The sequence below is a fragment of the Passer domesticus genome, chromosome 1 (assembly GCF_036417665.1).
Source record: "Passer domesticus isolate bPasDom1 chromosome 1, bPasDom1.hap1, whole genome shotgun sequence".
Taxonomy (NCBI): domain Eukaryota; kingdom Metazoa; phylum Chordata; class Aves; order Passeriformes; family Passeridae; genus Passer; species Passer domesticus.
In genome coordinates, this window is record NC_087474.1 from 21,784,652 (window position 1) to 21,801,047 (window position 16,396).

A 16,396-nucleotide genomic window follows, 5' to 3' on the forward strand; every position below is an offset into this window, starting at 1 on the left:
CCAACAGGTGATTAATTCCTGGTCATTCATGACTGTTTTAAAATTCATGAACTGAAAGACTATAAATTACTTACATAGTTTAACTGATCAGTCTCACTCTTTCAATGCTATATGACTTTAAACAGTAAATGAATTAGTCTAGCAACCTTTAGTTTTAAGAATCCTATTTCTTTGGGGCCCCTTAATTTTGGTGACAGTGATGAAGTGAAAAAATTTTGCATTGAAACTGTATCACAATAACTACATCTGATACACCATTTATTATTTTCACATTAATCCCAAATGCAGATTAAGGAGTACTGCTTGAAATGAGATTTAAGATGATTCAAAGAGGCATCTTTATTTAGAAGTGGTTCCATGAATGATTATACTGATTTTTATTTATTTAATGGGGTTTATTATGGAGCTTTACGTATGGAGAAAAATTACTTTTCTTGTGATTTCAGTCTCTTAACTTCAGCAGTATTCTTTATGGGAAAAAAATTGGCTAAATGCTGACATAATGTTTTGAGATATGGTTAAGTACCATGGTGTTAGGGTGGAAGCTGTAGCCCCATGGTCCATACTGACATAATGATGACTAAGGTCTTTATCCTAGAGCAGCCTTGGGATTTTCTCAAATTGACTGGGAGACTGGGCAGGATAATGGAGCATGTCCAAGTTGTGTTGTTGTCTGTCATACATTGTCTTCAGATTATGATCTGCATCTAAGAAAGTTGCAAAGTATAAACTATGTTGTGCTTTTTTGGGGTTCTAACACGAGGAGCTCTTTCTTGAATATTCTATCTCTTTTTATCTTGAATAAAAATCTTGAATAAATAAAAAAACCACAGAGAAACACTAAAATAACTTTTAATATCAAGCTGCTCTAACTTTGTGGTGCTGCATTTTATTTTGCTTTATATTGCCAGAATCTATGATATAGATATATATATATATAGATAGAACAAATGAAATGAGGTGAAAAGAAAAGTCTGGTCTTAGAGGTGGCAGAATGTACTTATGGAGAAAGTCTCATTATCCCAGAGGATCACCCAGGAGCATCCAAAAGATTCTGAAAATGAAACTTTCTTTATGACAAATACTGTGCTTTAACTGGAAAATGGTCCTTAGTTCTTATATGCAAAAAGAAATATGCAAATGAGAAGGTGTGTTAGGTTTCTCCTGACTATCAGCGAGGAACTACCAGGTGGTAGACCCTGGTTTGCAAGTCTAACACCTTCTGATGCTAAGTATTTGTACATATCCTTTGAGAAACTGAAATTTATAAGCAGAAGTTATGCTGTACAAAGGAAAACTATATTTGAAAGGCTGAATTAGAGTAAAAAAAATTCAAATCCATAATATTCACAAAGGTGGTGTGGTCAAGCTTGTGAAATCTATGATCATTTTTATGCAGAGGAAGACTCCCAAAATAAGTTATGTTTCAGTTTTGCTTAGCAAATTGTTACTTTTTGCATGATAAGCCACTACAGAATAAGTTTTACTCTTAACTGGAGCACAGGAGCAGCCAGGCAGCGCTCCTGCTGACTAGGGGCAAAATCTGCTCTACTGTGGTTGCTTAACTTTGGTAATGGAGGGAAAGCTTAAACCACCCATGAGTTTGTGTCCTTAAGTTGGTTACAGTCAGTGCTCTGAAACCATCAGTGAGTTTATGACCTTAAGTTGGTCACAGCCAGTGCTCAGTGTTGACCTTTTAGACCTGGTCCTTTCAGATTTTACAGAACAGTCTCAGACCGAAGTTGGCCTGTCAATGTACTTGGCCTATAAATGGCAGAACGTAAAACAAATGCTTAAATATCTTTTCTCTTCACTGTTTTATAGGCAGGGTAGACACTTTGGAAATGTGTACCCTGCAACAGCAGTGTAAGCTTAGCTTTGCTGGCTTCAACAGTGCACAGCAGCCATTTGGAGAGAATGCTTTGTTTCTGCCAAGGAAATATTGATATCGGTGAGAGAGAAGTGATGAATTAAACCCCTTGTCATCTCTGGCAGGAGATGTGCTGCAGTTGCAGAACAGGCAGATGGGCAGAGTTAGCAGCCTCTACTTTTGCATTTGTCTGCAGTCCTCAGGCTTTTCCACAGGCGACAGTGGTGTCCAGCCTGTGCATCCACAAAGGTGTTTGACTTCTGAGTGGGGAGCTGGTTGGCGCTCGTCTTGGTTTTAGTCATTTGCAAGTTGGAAGGTGGCTATTGTAAGATGATAGTGGGGATTTTTATCCTACTCTAGATTCAGTCAGGTGGCCTGAAGGCTAAACTGCCTCCCTTCAAAATCTAATTCCAAACTATTACTGCTTCCAGTCAAGACAATAGGAACATAGACCTATACATAGAGATTTTCCAGTGGAAAAAGAAAACAAAAGCAGCACTCATGGCATTATCATCTACAGTATGTTTATAGCTGTGTATTCCAAATATTTTAATCTGCTACAGGTGCCTTGATAACCTGAAAGGAAGACAAGTACTGCTTTGGAACATTTGTCCATATCTCTTGTCCCTGTTTTCTAGATCATAGGGTTTCAAGTGCTGAGGAATACTGATTACCGATAAGTGCTGCTATATTAACAGTCATTTCAATTTACATTATTTTAAAACCTCTTTGTTGGTAGCAAGCATTGCAAGAACATGGAGTTGACAGTGGGAAGCATGTGGATACATGTCTGTGCATATGAGTTGTTTTAAGGAAAAGAAACCAATTAGATTTACGAGAAGACTAATTAAAAACTCTTTGTGCTGCAGCTGTTTATCTTTTCTTTCTGGAGTAACAGATGAAAATTACATAATTGTCTTAAATTAAGCAAAAAAAAAAATTACCATTTGGAAAAAAGGAGGATTTTTCCTTTTCTCAAGGAAGTTATAACTTGGTAAAGTTCTAATCTTGGAGAAATCCCATTAGTGAGAAGAAATGCAAACCCTTGTGATGCCTGGTTTATGACAGTAGTGATGTTCTTCATTAGAGTTGCCCTGGTATAGGATCATTTGGCCAGATGGCACAGTGCAGGAAATGTACTTTAAATTTTTAATGTAGAAAAGAAATCTTTCCTCTACTGTTACAGTGGCTCATAAAAAGAAAAAAAAAAAAGCCAAACTCCACAAGGTGTAATCACCCAGTATTTCTATAAAAAATTGGAGTAAGTTGGACTTCAAGGCAAAAAATGCCTCTGGGAAAATGGCAAAGAATAATTTATCAGAGAAGTTTTTGGACACTTTGCTTTAGGAAGGAAGACCCCTGTTTTAATTGCAATTTCTTTTTTTTCTCCTTTTTTTTAAATATTAACTGTTTCAGAATAACATGTTTTCAAAATTTAGAATAGATTATAGGTGTTTGAATGGAATATTAAATTGTTTTTATATGAACAGTTCAATTGACAGCAAATTAACAGTCTATCCTTAAACACATGCAAATTTGGAAAAAGTACATTATAGATTACTTTGATGTGCCTTACAATTTAGGGAGTCTTTTGAGTCTCCTTGCATCACTTTATAACTTTTCCCTGTAGCCTGAAAGCTGAAACTATTTCTTTTCTTTCCAAGTAAAAGGTAAGTCTCTTAGAGGTGAAAACAGAAACTGAGGCCTCAAACACAACCCCTTACCAACAGTGTAATTTAAAAAAATATCATATGTATTGAAATGAAAACCAGAAATGTACATGACTGGAGTATCTCAAGGTGCTGTTCTCCTCATTTGGTTCTTTTGAGCTAACCATTGCACATTTTGATAGCTCAAGCAGCAAGTGGCAGTCTTTAGAGCTTGGCAGAGTCGTCCTTCACAATAACAAAGAATTGAACTTCTGTGCTTTAGTGTGCCATTAAGCTGCAGTCTCACGTTTCAGTGCCTGGGAATTGATTTACTGATTTGATTTTCTGAGACATATGGTGATAATAATAATAACACTGTATAAGCATTATTTAAAAATACCATAATATGCCAGTATTGAATCTTTGGAAAGCCAGCACCAGCCAGTGCACATACAAACTACCATCATTTATTTTACTTTAGTCTCATCCAATTTTGAACAAATGGAAATCAATACTGCTTGTGGATATCTGTGGCTAGATTGGAGAGAGAAGTGGCATTGTTGCCAAGAACACATTGTACAAGAAAACACAAATGTATGAATTTATGTATGTCCCTCTTTTGCCTTCCTTTTCCAGGATCTTTCAGTACATTGTACAAAGATAGGATTTTATAGTTATTGTGATGTGGGTGTCCCCTATGTAAAATGCATGTGTTTTCGATTTCAACATAGAAAGTGAATGCTTATAAAGTTCAGTGCTTTTTTTGATGCTGGCTGCTGCATGGAATGATATTGACTTTAAGCCTGTTAGAGCCAACAAATGATGGTTTTTTTCTTTTCAGATATGTGTCACAAAGATGTCTACACGGAACTGCCAGGGAATGGATTCAGTGATCAAACCTCTGGATACAATTCCTGAGGATAAAAAAGTTCGGGTTCAGAGGACACAGAGTAGTTTTGATCCATTTGAGAAGCCAGCTAATCAAGTGAAGAGGGTTCATTCAGAGAACAACGCTTGCATCAACTTCAAAACTTCATCTGCAGGGAAGGAATCACCTAAAGTCAGGCGGCACTCCAGCCCCAGCTCTGTAAGTGCACAGCCCTCATACCTCTGTGTGTGCCAGATGGTGGAATTAGAGGCACCAGCTAAATGTTTTTGTGCTTAAGAAGGGATTGTTTACTTGGAAATAACAAAAAAAAAAGTCATGGTGCTATTAAATGTGTTTTCTGTATATATTTATAGTGTTATTAATGAAATAGGATCAGAAAATAGAACTTTAAACCAAATATGATTTATGAAATGCCTTTCAGATGTCATTTAGCATGTCGTACACGATTTCTAGGCATATTCCTTTCCTTATCCTGGTATGTCATTGCAGCTGCTATAATGTTTATGCAGCAAGTTTGGCAGAGGATTGCTTATTTGTGAAGAGGAATTCTTTCCCATGAAGTTTGAGAAACCACATGAATTTTCTTTTTGATTTTTAGATTTCGGTTTTAGAGGAACAGATCAGATTTGATGGATTTTGTTTACATTTCATGATTCTCTCTTTAAAATCAAGTAGTAAAAATAACATTCATTGCCCTGTCAGAAACTCTGCGAGAGAGAGGGAAGAGAGAAAAATAACAGGGAAGTGTTTGGCAACACATCATAATAGTTTTATTCTCAAGTATTTTGAAAGAAACTAGATAAATAAAATGTCATGTCTTTAATGAGTAATGCCCAGAACAGATTTCTCCCAAAAGACCTTCAAAATTATTGAAAAACTATTTCTGTTACGCTTTGTGAAGAAAAATCCATAATAATGTGACCTTTGAGTTGAAAACTACAGATCTAAGTAGAATGGATGTAAAACTTCAAATCTTATTTGGTGCGAAAAAATTTAAAAGGCTGATTCCCTCTTCTTTTTATTTTTTTTTCTTTTCTTTGTTTTGCTCTATCTTCTGGAGATCTTATGTCCTCCCTACAGAAGTTTGACTGAAGCCTGTCAGACTTCTGATGAGAAATGGCAGGAGATTAATTTTCTGTAGATGAGCTGTGTTTAACCCGTGTGAATTTAGTGGGTAAGATGTCACGCCTCCAGGGGACTGTCCTTTTTAGAAAAGGTTACATTTTAAAATGTAACCATCTGTAGCAAAAACAAATTTGCTTTTTTACCATCACTTGGCATTATATAGCTGCTGCCAAAGATGTCTCCAGTGTATTCCATCTGGGTCTATGACAAGGAATTCTTACTATAAAACTTTTACAATCATTAAGAATGGAAGAATCTATTTGCACTGTGTTTACTTGTTTGTGATGCCTGATTATTTTTTGGCCTGCAACTATTAATTTAAATTACTTTTTGGGGAAAATCTTAAGTATTTTGTGGTGTTAACTCACTCCTCATCTCTGATGTACCTCTTAGAAGCTATTACTAATTTCTGTTAATGTTTTTGACATTCTTCTGTTTACACTGAAGGGTTTCAGTTGCTTTGTTTCCAGAATTTTGAAGCAGGTATTTTTGAAACTGTGTTTTTGGTATCTTGTTCTTTTCCAGAGGTGTGGCACTCTACTGCATCCATACAATTTCCTATGATCCCAGTATTTTCTTATGTAAATGACATTAATGCTTCCTCTTCTAGTATGCTGCTGCTTAGAGCCCTAGCTAAACATATGCTTTTGGTAATCTTTGTCCATGGTGACTCACACAGACTTGCTGGATGCAGGAGCTGCAAAGGAATTTCTTGAAATACAGTTCTTATTTCTCAACTTCCTGTAATTCTCTCTGATTTTTATAGCTCTGTTTGGTGAACTCAGTTCTTTTGCTTGGAGGCATTGTTAGTAATTTTTGACTTTTCCTCACAAGGAAGAGCATGTGGAATAAAGAAAGCGTTCATGCTGATGAAGAGGAAAGAGCAGTTCACAGCAAAAGGTGGTGCTAGCCCTCTGCTGATCAGGTCACACCTCGTCCTGCCTGGCAGACCTGAGTTCAGCCATCCAAAGCAGAGACAAGATCAAGATGCTTTATTCCCATTCCCAGAACCTCAATACATGGCTTCAGGCAGTAGATGCCCTGATGCACATTTTATTGAGTGATACCCCTGTGGTTAGATGCAGAAATGTATCATTCTGTGATTTTGAATTATACTTGAATTAACAAAAGGTTTAGGCTTGTCTATTAGATGCCCCTGCTACTTGCTCTTCTGATCATTACATCTTTTTCTTCCAAGTCTCCTTTACTGAGTTCATACTTGGTTCTCTGGAAATTCTCCTCTCCTCTCTGTATAGGCTATACCAGTTTGAACAAGCATTTTACTTTCTGTAAATATTCTTGAACATGCTATGCCCTCTGGGTCATGTGGGCTACAGCTGTGGAGTTATTTTTCAGTTTTGGCTCTGCTTTCTGTAAGCTTTATTTTAAGACATTCTGATAGAGATATGCTACCTTCAATTTTCTTTTTCTGTGTTTGATTAGTAGAGGAACTGAATTAGAGTTAGACTTCCATTAAGTCTTTTTCTTTCATCATTTGAAGTCCTCTGTGGAGGACTGTGGTGTGGAAATGCTGTCTTACAGAAGGTGCATGGCCAAGGTTTGCAGTCTCCATATCACTCACTGCTTCTGCTCAGGTAAAAGTCCTTTATTTGTATCAGAAAAATAACATTTTTCAAGATGTGACCTGAAAGACCTTGTTTATAATGCCCTGGGGTGTCAGTTTCAGTTTTGATTAATCTCAGCAGCTTTATCACCTCTCTGACAGGTATCAGTTTCAGTGTTTGGTAAAGATTACAAAATACTCTGCAGGTGGTGTGTTGCCCATTTTGTGTTGTCCATACCTTTGAAATGCACTGCGCTTTGTGATGAAAAAGATCAAATACACACAGAGGTTTGGGGAAGCTGGAGCTCCATGATCTTCACACAGATTGTCACTTGGAAAATAAATCTCTTGCTTTTGAACTTGAAGTATTTTTCTGCAGTTAATGCCATACCTCGTTGCAACCTGGTAGAATTCCTGTGTAGTTAATTAGTGCAGTAGTGTACAGACAGAATTTAGCGCTTTGTTTTTCTTGTACAACAAGATATTTTTTTTCAATTTTTACACTTAGAATCTTTCCACCTTCTGTACTTACTTTGAACATAACAAAGCATCCATGGGAGTGATTTCCAAACTGCTTATGCCGATTGCAGTTGCATGTTATTATGGGATGAATTTTCCAGCAAAACAGAATTATTCCTTTATCACAACAAAGTAGTGGATAACCTGGATGTAGTGAAGCAGGCATTTTCCTACCTGTGCATTGCCTGTCAGCCACTGTTAGAAAGGAATTTGGCTTAACAAACATTTTGTCTGGTCCATCCCAACACAATATGTATGTGTGCGTGTGTGTATAATATAATCATATAGCTATAGTTGTGCACACTTATCCTTCTTTGTCTCTCCCTGTCTATATCTATCTTTCTAAAAATCTCATGCTGACTCCTTTGTCTACCAAGTCAAGGAAATTATTTTCTTCTTAAATGAAGAAAAGGTAATACTACATAATAAACTAGACAAAACAAAAAAATCACAACTGAAAAGCAAACACGTGCCACTCTTCCCCAGACAGCTGGTTTTAAAAGATGGCTTGACTCTAATTATCTCAAAATTTTATTTGAGATCTCTGATCTTTAGACACATGATCAAATTCTCCAGTGCAAGGTAAAGTTTTGGTGTATTCAGATGACACATTTTATACACTAGAATGGTACTTTTGCACCATATATACATAGAATATTGTAAGCTGTGTAAAGTAGCCATCTGCTCAAGGTTTAGTTATGTAGTGATACACATCAGTTTCTTCTCCTTGAATAGCTTAAGCTCTCTGGTGGTGAATTTAAATGCAAAGGTGTATGTTCCTACCTGTCACTTTTTAAAAACAATCAAGCAAAACAATAATGTTCTACTAACTCAGTTAAATGTGAAATCCTCAAACATTCAAATAAAAATGATTGCAATGAGCAATGTTTTACTGCACTGACTCTGTACTCTTTTTGGGACAGGAGCCTTTCTGTTTCTGTAACTTTTATTAATTTTCAGTCCTGATACATGCAACACTCCTCCAAAAAGTACAAGCAAAAAAGCATGAATCCTATAATGATTCTGCTGATCCTGTTAGCACATTGAAAATAAGTGTGTAAGAAATCTAGCTTTAAAATAGACACTAATGTCAGGATTTTGCCCGAAAGTTTGGCATCATTTCTGTCTGTCCAAATAAACACTTGCTGTGCCAATCTTGCCTCCCTTCCTCTTCAGATGTAGGCAAACTTCTCCAGTTAGGTACCTGTTAATTACTAGAGGAACTGCATCCTTCCTGGTTGATATGTTTTATGGAGGTAGGATAATTTCAGAGCTTGGGGTAGAGTGGAGTGTTCTTTACTGGCACAAAGGAAGTGTTAATAATCGTTAACTTAAAGGATATTCTCTAGATGAAAAGACAGATAAAATGTGGCAGTTGAGCCAGCTCCTGTGCTCTAATAGCCTGGAGCACAAGTGAAGAGCTTTAAAAACTGCACCCTTCACAGAGAGCTCTATGGCTGCTTCAGCCCAGGTCGCTCCTAATTTGCGGCTGTGTGCTGAAGGGTTAGGAAGATGCAAGCAGCAGAATGGGATCAGAGAGTGGGAGAACTGAGGCTGAGGCTTGGTTTGAATGCCTGAACATCTTTGTATCCCTTGAACATTGCCCTAGAAAACAGTCCCACTTTCAAGATATGGTCAAATTGACCTATTATTATAGGTTGGATACAACCTGCAGTTAGTGTGAAAACAGCGTATGGTTTTGGGAAAGAAGGTTTACTCTTGTGACAAAGAAGACAAAATGGTTAAAAAATAATTATCTGTCATTCTTGTGATTTAATCTCAGCTGAGCTTTTTGGCCTGAGTTTTTCTTTCAGGTTTTTCCAGCGATCAATTTATTTCTTTTGAGGTGTATAACAAAGCAGATATTCATTTTTTATTTTCTTTAATTTACAGAGGTACTGTGAAAATAATATTTTCCCCTTGATGGTAGTTTTATATTGAAGTTTGATATCCCTCAATTAAAAAAAAAAAAGGATCTATTTAAAACTTAGACTCAGGAGTGTGACAGTTAAGTGTGACATTCACAAGCTGTTCTGCAGTTATGAAAAATGCATGAGAACATAACCCACACAGCTTCTATAGGAATAGTCAGGTGATTTTTCAGTGTAATTTTCCATTAAGGCCTTCTTTATTACATAGATTTTGAAAAATTCCAAGAAAGAGAAGTATTCACGTGGCAATGTAGTGCAAGGATTCCTACTGCAAGACCATGTTTTAAGCCTATTGTCTCTCCTACAGGCTGTATCAATGAAACGGCCATTTGAAACAACATGGTCAGAAAAGGCAGTTTCTTCTCATTTCTTTTTTCTTTGTTATTTTTAATACTCTCGTCAGTTTGAAATACTAGCTTCTTCTATTTCTGTACTCAACATTTTGGCATACTCTTTCTATCCTTGTTACTATGATCTGTATTTCCTTAACCAGAGGGGAAAAAAATATCTAATCTTGGTTACTGCAAGCCATGCTGCTAAAAATGTTCACTTCTGTGCTCAGTGGTGCTCTTAGACTAATCTAGCACTGGGAAAAATGTAGGTTTATGATAAGAAAGATACCTAATGAAAACTGTTTTCAAGGAGAGTGAAACATGAAGGCAAACAAGTAAAATTCCCAGTGAGTTTCCTGAAGGGAAAGATCTGCATTGTTCTGTGCTCCAGTTGCTCATGTCCTCTTGGGGATAACATGATCTACCACACCCACTACCACACTGTGCTGACTTTCACAGTGACTTGGGACTGTGTTCTTCAGAGGCATGAGGACCTTTACTCCGTTTTTTCTCAGTAATTCATTTAGCTTTCCCATTTGAGTTCTTTGAAAGATATCTCCAGACCATGAAAGTTCACCTTGCAGTGAGTTTCCCAGTTGCATCAATTCCTTGCTGCCAGGTTATTTACTGCCTATTTAACTTTTTGCTTTTAGATAGTTCAGTCTTGGTCACATATGCAACTAGGTGTTGGGTTTTTTTTCTCAGCTTTGTAAGTTGGGTTTTTTTTTTTCTAGCAAATGAGGAGCTCTAACATTAAGCCAACAGGCTTCTTTAAGACTAAGTAGTCCCAGTGATGTTTAGTACATAGAAGGGTTGCCAAGCACTGGAAGAGGCTGCTCAGGGAAGTGACTGAGTCACAATCCCTGGAGATATTTAAAAGATGTGTATAGACGTGGTGCTTGGGGACATGTGTGGTGGGCTTGGCAGTGTTAGGATTAGAGTTGGACTTGGTGATCTTTAAATCTTTTCAAACCCATACAATTCGGTGGTTCTCTGTTGGTGTTTTAGAGGGTTAAAAAGTGGGAAGAAGGAGCAACAGAAATGGAAAAATAATAGCTATAGAAGTATTGTAAGGTTAGATCTTCAGAAAAGCTTTGAAAAAACTTGACAAAATACATATGTTCAGCTAAAACCAGTACTCTTTTCCATTGAGAAATATTGTCTGGGTCAAACTGGGGGATTACACCAGTTATGTAAAATACAGGGAATTTCTTTTGAGTCTGCTGCTTGTGATGTCTGTCAGTGGCTGATGCAAGCACATCTGATGTGCTCTGGATATGTCTCACTCACTGTGTGTATTTCAGTCAACCACATCCCAGGCAGAGTAAGGGACTCCTGTGATTTAACAAACACAAATCTCTGTGTATACATATTCCCATGTATTTTACCAGAAGGAATAAAATGCTTTAGAAGAAGAAATTCAAGTGGATTTTCTATATTTTATTTTAATATTAACATTTAATAAAAAAGCCACCAATCTTGCTATAACAAATAATATTTTTTAAACAGAAATGTTTGAAAAGGATAAACTAATGTGGAGAAAAATGAATAATAAAATTCATATCTATGAAGCTGAGAAAATACCCATATGAATGAGGGACTGTAATAATAAAGGAAAGTAGGCTGAAATGGTTATAGTTTTCAGCAGTCATGTGGAAATTCAAATTATTTATATTCCTTTATTTAGACTTCTTTAAGCTTAAAACTTAAGTTTTGAAAAGTTATGCATTTTTGCATTATTTCTGCCTATTTTCACCTCCTTGATAATCCAGAAATAAAAGGAAATATAAGAAGTGTCTGAACTTCTTAATTCCATAGACAATTTGTAATTAAAGGTTTGAATTAGTGCATGAGATTTCATTTTTAAAAAATGGAGACAGTTTTTGGGAAATGGTAAAGCTATCCCTTCCTTGTCTAAAATGATTGCAATATGATTAGTGTTTTGGCATTTCATTAAGTAGTATCACACAAATTATTTATATTATTATATATGTCCTTTTGCCTCAGAATTCATTTAATTTTTTTAAATAAAATCCCATGAAATGCTTTTCTCCACCACATACCTTCAAAAATGGTAAGCCTTTAAAGATTACGAATGCAAGGAAAATGAATGTCCATTTTCACCAAGGGAGATCTCACGGTGGAGATGTTGGGCCATGGTGCCCATGGAGCCGTGGGAGCAGAGCTGAGCTGCGCTGCAGAGGTGCTGCAGGCTGGGCAGGGGAAGGTGTCAGCCAGGGCTTTGGGCTGGCTCTGGGCTCCTCCAGCGTCTGCAGGCTCTGGACAAGGGGTGGGGCTGCATGGGGAGGGTGAGCCCCGGGCTCAGGGCTCTCCTTGCACGCTCAGGAGTGAGCTGTCCTCCTGATCCAGCCGACGCCAGATTTTAGTGCTGCCTGTTCTGGGTGAGGATGCAGCACTTCCAGGAGGAGAATGAGTCAAAATAATGACTTTCAGTCTGTGCTTCTGTCAGCTGGACTACGGAGAAATGAGCTTGAGGGTGTAGGAATAATTATTGTTGATGATTTACTGTGTGGCGATGGATTAAAGACATCCTGTTTCCTATCAAGATCTTAGGGCTTTACAAGTTGTTGTGACCTTTAGATTATGGTTTCCAGAGGTAGAGAATAAAAGTAAATCTCAGTGTGAAAACAAGAATGGATGTGAAACACATGTATACACTTCATCCTTTCTCTGTCTCGTTATGAGGAAGCCAACAGTGAACTATTCACTGTTAACTAGGGCAGCATTTCCACTCCAAACAAAGCTACTTACTGTGTGTTCATGGCAGCCTGCAATTTGGGAAATACTTTGTGCTCCCTCTTCATTATATGCAAGACATTTAAACATCTAACCAGTTATTTTGTGAAGTTTTTTTAATGTTACATTAGTCCATAATTGGATAGCTAAATGAGAAGTCTACTTGAATAAATATTTTAGTCACCTCTATTAGTGACATCTGTAATAAAACTGTGACTAAAGAAATCCTAAATTTTTATTTTAACCAGGCAGAATGCCTTTTTAAGCACAGATTGGAAACCAAGAATATTACTGCCTTGTCTATAATGAAGTGTTTCAAGTAATGTAGCAGGAAAAAGATCTGAGATTTTCCTTATGACAAATTTGTGTAAATCTAATAATACTTAGGAATTGGATAGCAAAATAATAATAGGTTGTTCTTTGTATTGGAGAGTGGTGAAAGGGCTCAATTTTGCAAGCATACATATGTGTGTCCTTATAGCATTAAATAGAAAGCTAAAATGTTGATATCAAAAAAAGGTGTATAGTTGCCAAAATGCCAGAATTTTTGCATAGGACAAATGAAGAATAGTTGAATAAAAAGAACGTTTGCATTGTCTGGCTAATGGTCAATAGGGTGTGGTGAACAAGTATGAGGTACCACCCAGCTTACCTAGGATGCCTCTGCCTACTTAAATAGAAGTAATTTTTAGGGTCAGCTGATTTAAAACTTTCAAAACTTTTTTCATGGCTTAGCAAGAATTTGCACACAGATGTACCCTGTACTGTAATGTTTGTTTCCTTTCAAAAAACTGATACATAGATACTTTTTGTAAATCAGACATAGGATCCCAAATGTGAGGGTACCAGGTGTGCAGCTGCACATGGCTCATCCCAGCTGAATTCAACCTTAACCATGCTGGGTTTGCTTGTCTGCTTGTCTTTGAATCATTTAACAAGAGTCACTGTGTGTGATTTGAGTACTAGTGTTGACTCTCCCAGCTTTCTCTATGATCTTTTGGTTGGTTGAGGACAGGAAGGATATCTGAGCACTGCAATCTGAAAGATATGTAGGTGTTGTTAAGGGCAGCTGCAGGTCAGTTTTTTGCACTGTCCATCTGGTCTTGGAGAAAAAAAAATTCTGTTTCCTTCCAGACAACTGGAAAATGGGGAAATGTGGGAAAACAGGATGCACTTCAAAGAAGTTAAACATTTTCTCAGAATTTCAGAATTGAAAGTTTTAATGTCAGGTGAATTTCTGATTTGCAGTGTTGATCTATTCTCTGTTAGGGCAGTGTAAAAGGGGAGGAGTATCAGTCTGTCAAAAAGGCCAGCTGAGATATCTGGCCCTTTGAGCAAGAAGCATTCATTAGCTTGGCTCAGTTTTAGACTCCTCACTTAGTCTGCACATATTAAGGATACAGGACTTTTATCAACTATGTGAAATGAACATTAAAGTATAATATTATTATATCCACATCTGAACATTCTAACAATGATTCAGAAGGCAACATCATTGAAGATTCTTTCCTGTAGCATTTTGACCACTCTCTGAACAATGAGTGATTTAATGGGACATTGAATACTTAGAGCACGGTTTTTGGATGGGCTTTAGTCTAAAAAATAAGAAAAAAATGATTAAACAGCTTTACTAGTCTGATTTTGTAGGGCAGATTAAGGGTGCTGTTTAGAGTTCTAAACATAGACAAGATGCTTTAGTTATTAATGGTCTGTTTTCCTATTTGAAGTGATATATGTGAAAAAGCAGAACCATCTCTTTGGTTAAGAACAAAATCTTTTTGGTAGGTCCAGTGATATAACTGTATGATTGATATTAGCAATTATCATCTGGGTTATTGAATAAATGTTAATGTTTTTTCCCTATGAATTACTTTTTTGTTGTTGCTTACTGAAAACCAGCATGTCTATGAGCCTTGATGATGATATTTGGTCTGTAAAGGTTGAGTCAAAGCAGTTAATGTTACGGGTGCAATGCTGAAAAGTCTTCTTTTTTGTTTTGTTTAGCCTACAAGCCCTAAATTTGGAAAAGCAGACTCATATGAAAAACTGGAAAAACTAGGGGAAGGGTCCTACGCTACAGTATACAAAGGAAAAAGCAAGTAAGTGGTGTTTTCATTTAATTTTGTGGGTAAATAAAGATAAGCAGAAAGTATCAACTGATTTTGCTGAATATGTACATAGATCCCTGTGAAGCAAAGTGCTACTGACTGCCATGTGCTCTAGTGAAAGTGTCTGAGACCAGATTGCACAGGTAGCATCTTGCATAGTGCATGCACCAGAACAAGATGAGGTTCTTGTTAATCTGATGTTTTGTTTGCACTTCAGTGTCATACTACTGCTTTGGTATCTGTACCAAATTAATTTCTAGGTGTAAGAGCAAAATATGCTGTCAGGTGGAGTTTTTTGATGGTCTGAGAGCAATGCTGAATATTGTTCATTTTTGTTTATCATTATTAAAAAAATTCAATAAAGCAGCATGAAGGAAATGAATGGAATTTTGGACTACTCTAGGTTTAGTTTGTTTACCATAGTTTATATACAATTGTTGCAACTACTCTATCTCAAAATAATCTACTTTATACATGTCACATATTTTTTTCAGCCATTTCAATGTTATTTGTTGCAGTTTTTTATCCCCAATTGCCCTAAGTGTTTTTATATTGCATAAAATAGCTTAGTAAACACACTTAAAATATACTTCTTTAGCCAGAGCTTCCATTCAGAGTTATCCATTGTGAAGCAGATTGTCTTGTGCCATTTGACATATTTAATGAAGTTTTCATAATCAGATTTCTAATAATAACAAAACAGTTGTGCAAGAGGGATTTGGTACTTGTGATACCTTTATTTAAAAACTTTGTTTAGTCAATGATACATGAGACAACACTGCCATTCCAGCAGAGAATACCATGATGGTCATGGGACAGAATAACTACTGAGAAAAGAAAATATGTACTAACATTCTCCAGGGTCATTAACTTGATTAGGTATTGAAAATTGTCTTTTTTCACTGAATATTTCTAATAAATCAGAATGAGGGTTTCCTCATCTCTCAATAGCTTGTTTAGCTATTGACAAACACAATGACAGCTGATAGGAATAAAAACATGTTCTAAATGTAAAGAAATAATCATACTTCTGCCATGCCACTGCAGGTATTGTCTTTCACTGGCAGCTTTCTTCAAGGAAGGCTATTACTTTGTGTTGCTAATGGCTCAGTTATGCATTACCATAAGTTCCAGACATTATACATGCGTAAGCTTTTTATTGGGGTCTATGTAATATGAGAAAACAGTATAGATTTCAGCTTGTGCCTAATTACTACAATCCCTTAGTAAAATCACAGTGAGTATCTGATGTCAGTCCGTCCATATGTCTCAGCTTTCAGTAAGACTGAACTAAGGCAACAGAGTCACTGGATGTCCCATAAGTCAGTGGAACAGACTGAAATTTAAAAACAAAGCAAAACCCTTTCCTGAAGCTATTGCATTAGTAGTGAACATGTTATGAAATGTAGATTGGTTAGAAATACTTATTTTAGTAGAATTGCCTGCAAATCTGAAAGATATACTTCAATGATTTTAATGGTACTTGAATAATAAATTGCAATTACTGTGCACATTGCATTCTCTGTTATAAACACTTGCTCTGAATAAGTAGTGAGAGTTACAACGATTATGTATGACTTTGTCGTGTTGCTTTCTAACATCCTCTCCAAGGTCTTTAAAATGTGTTGTGAAAAAAAGTATGTGTAAGTAGA

General features: G+C 36.5%; 1 protein-coding gene across 6 annotated transcripts in view; it reads left to right on the forward strand.

Moving 5' to 3' along the window:
• Positions 1-16,396, forward strand: part of CDK14 (cyclin dependent kinase 14) — a 341,412-nt gene that overhangs the window by 76,946 nt on the left and 248,070 nt on the right. For all 6 annotated transcript variants that reach the window (XM_064409653.1, XM_064409650.1, XM_064409676.1 and 3 more), the window contains 2 exons: positions 4,361-4,606; positions 14,641-14,735. In XM_064409653.1, coding sequence (XP_064265723.1) covers positions 4,361-4,606; positions 14,641-14,735 — 341 coding nt within the window. The remainder of the gene's footprint in view (positions 1-4,360; positions 4,607-14,640; positions 14,736-16,396) is intronic.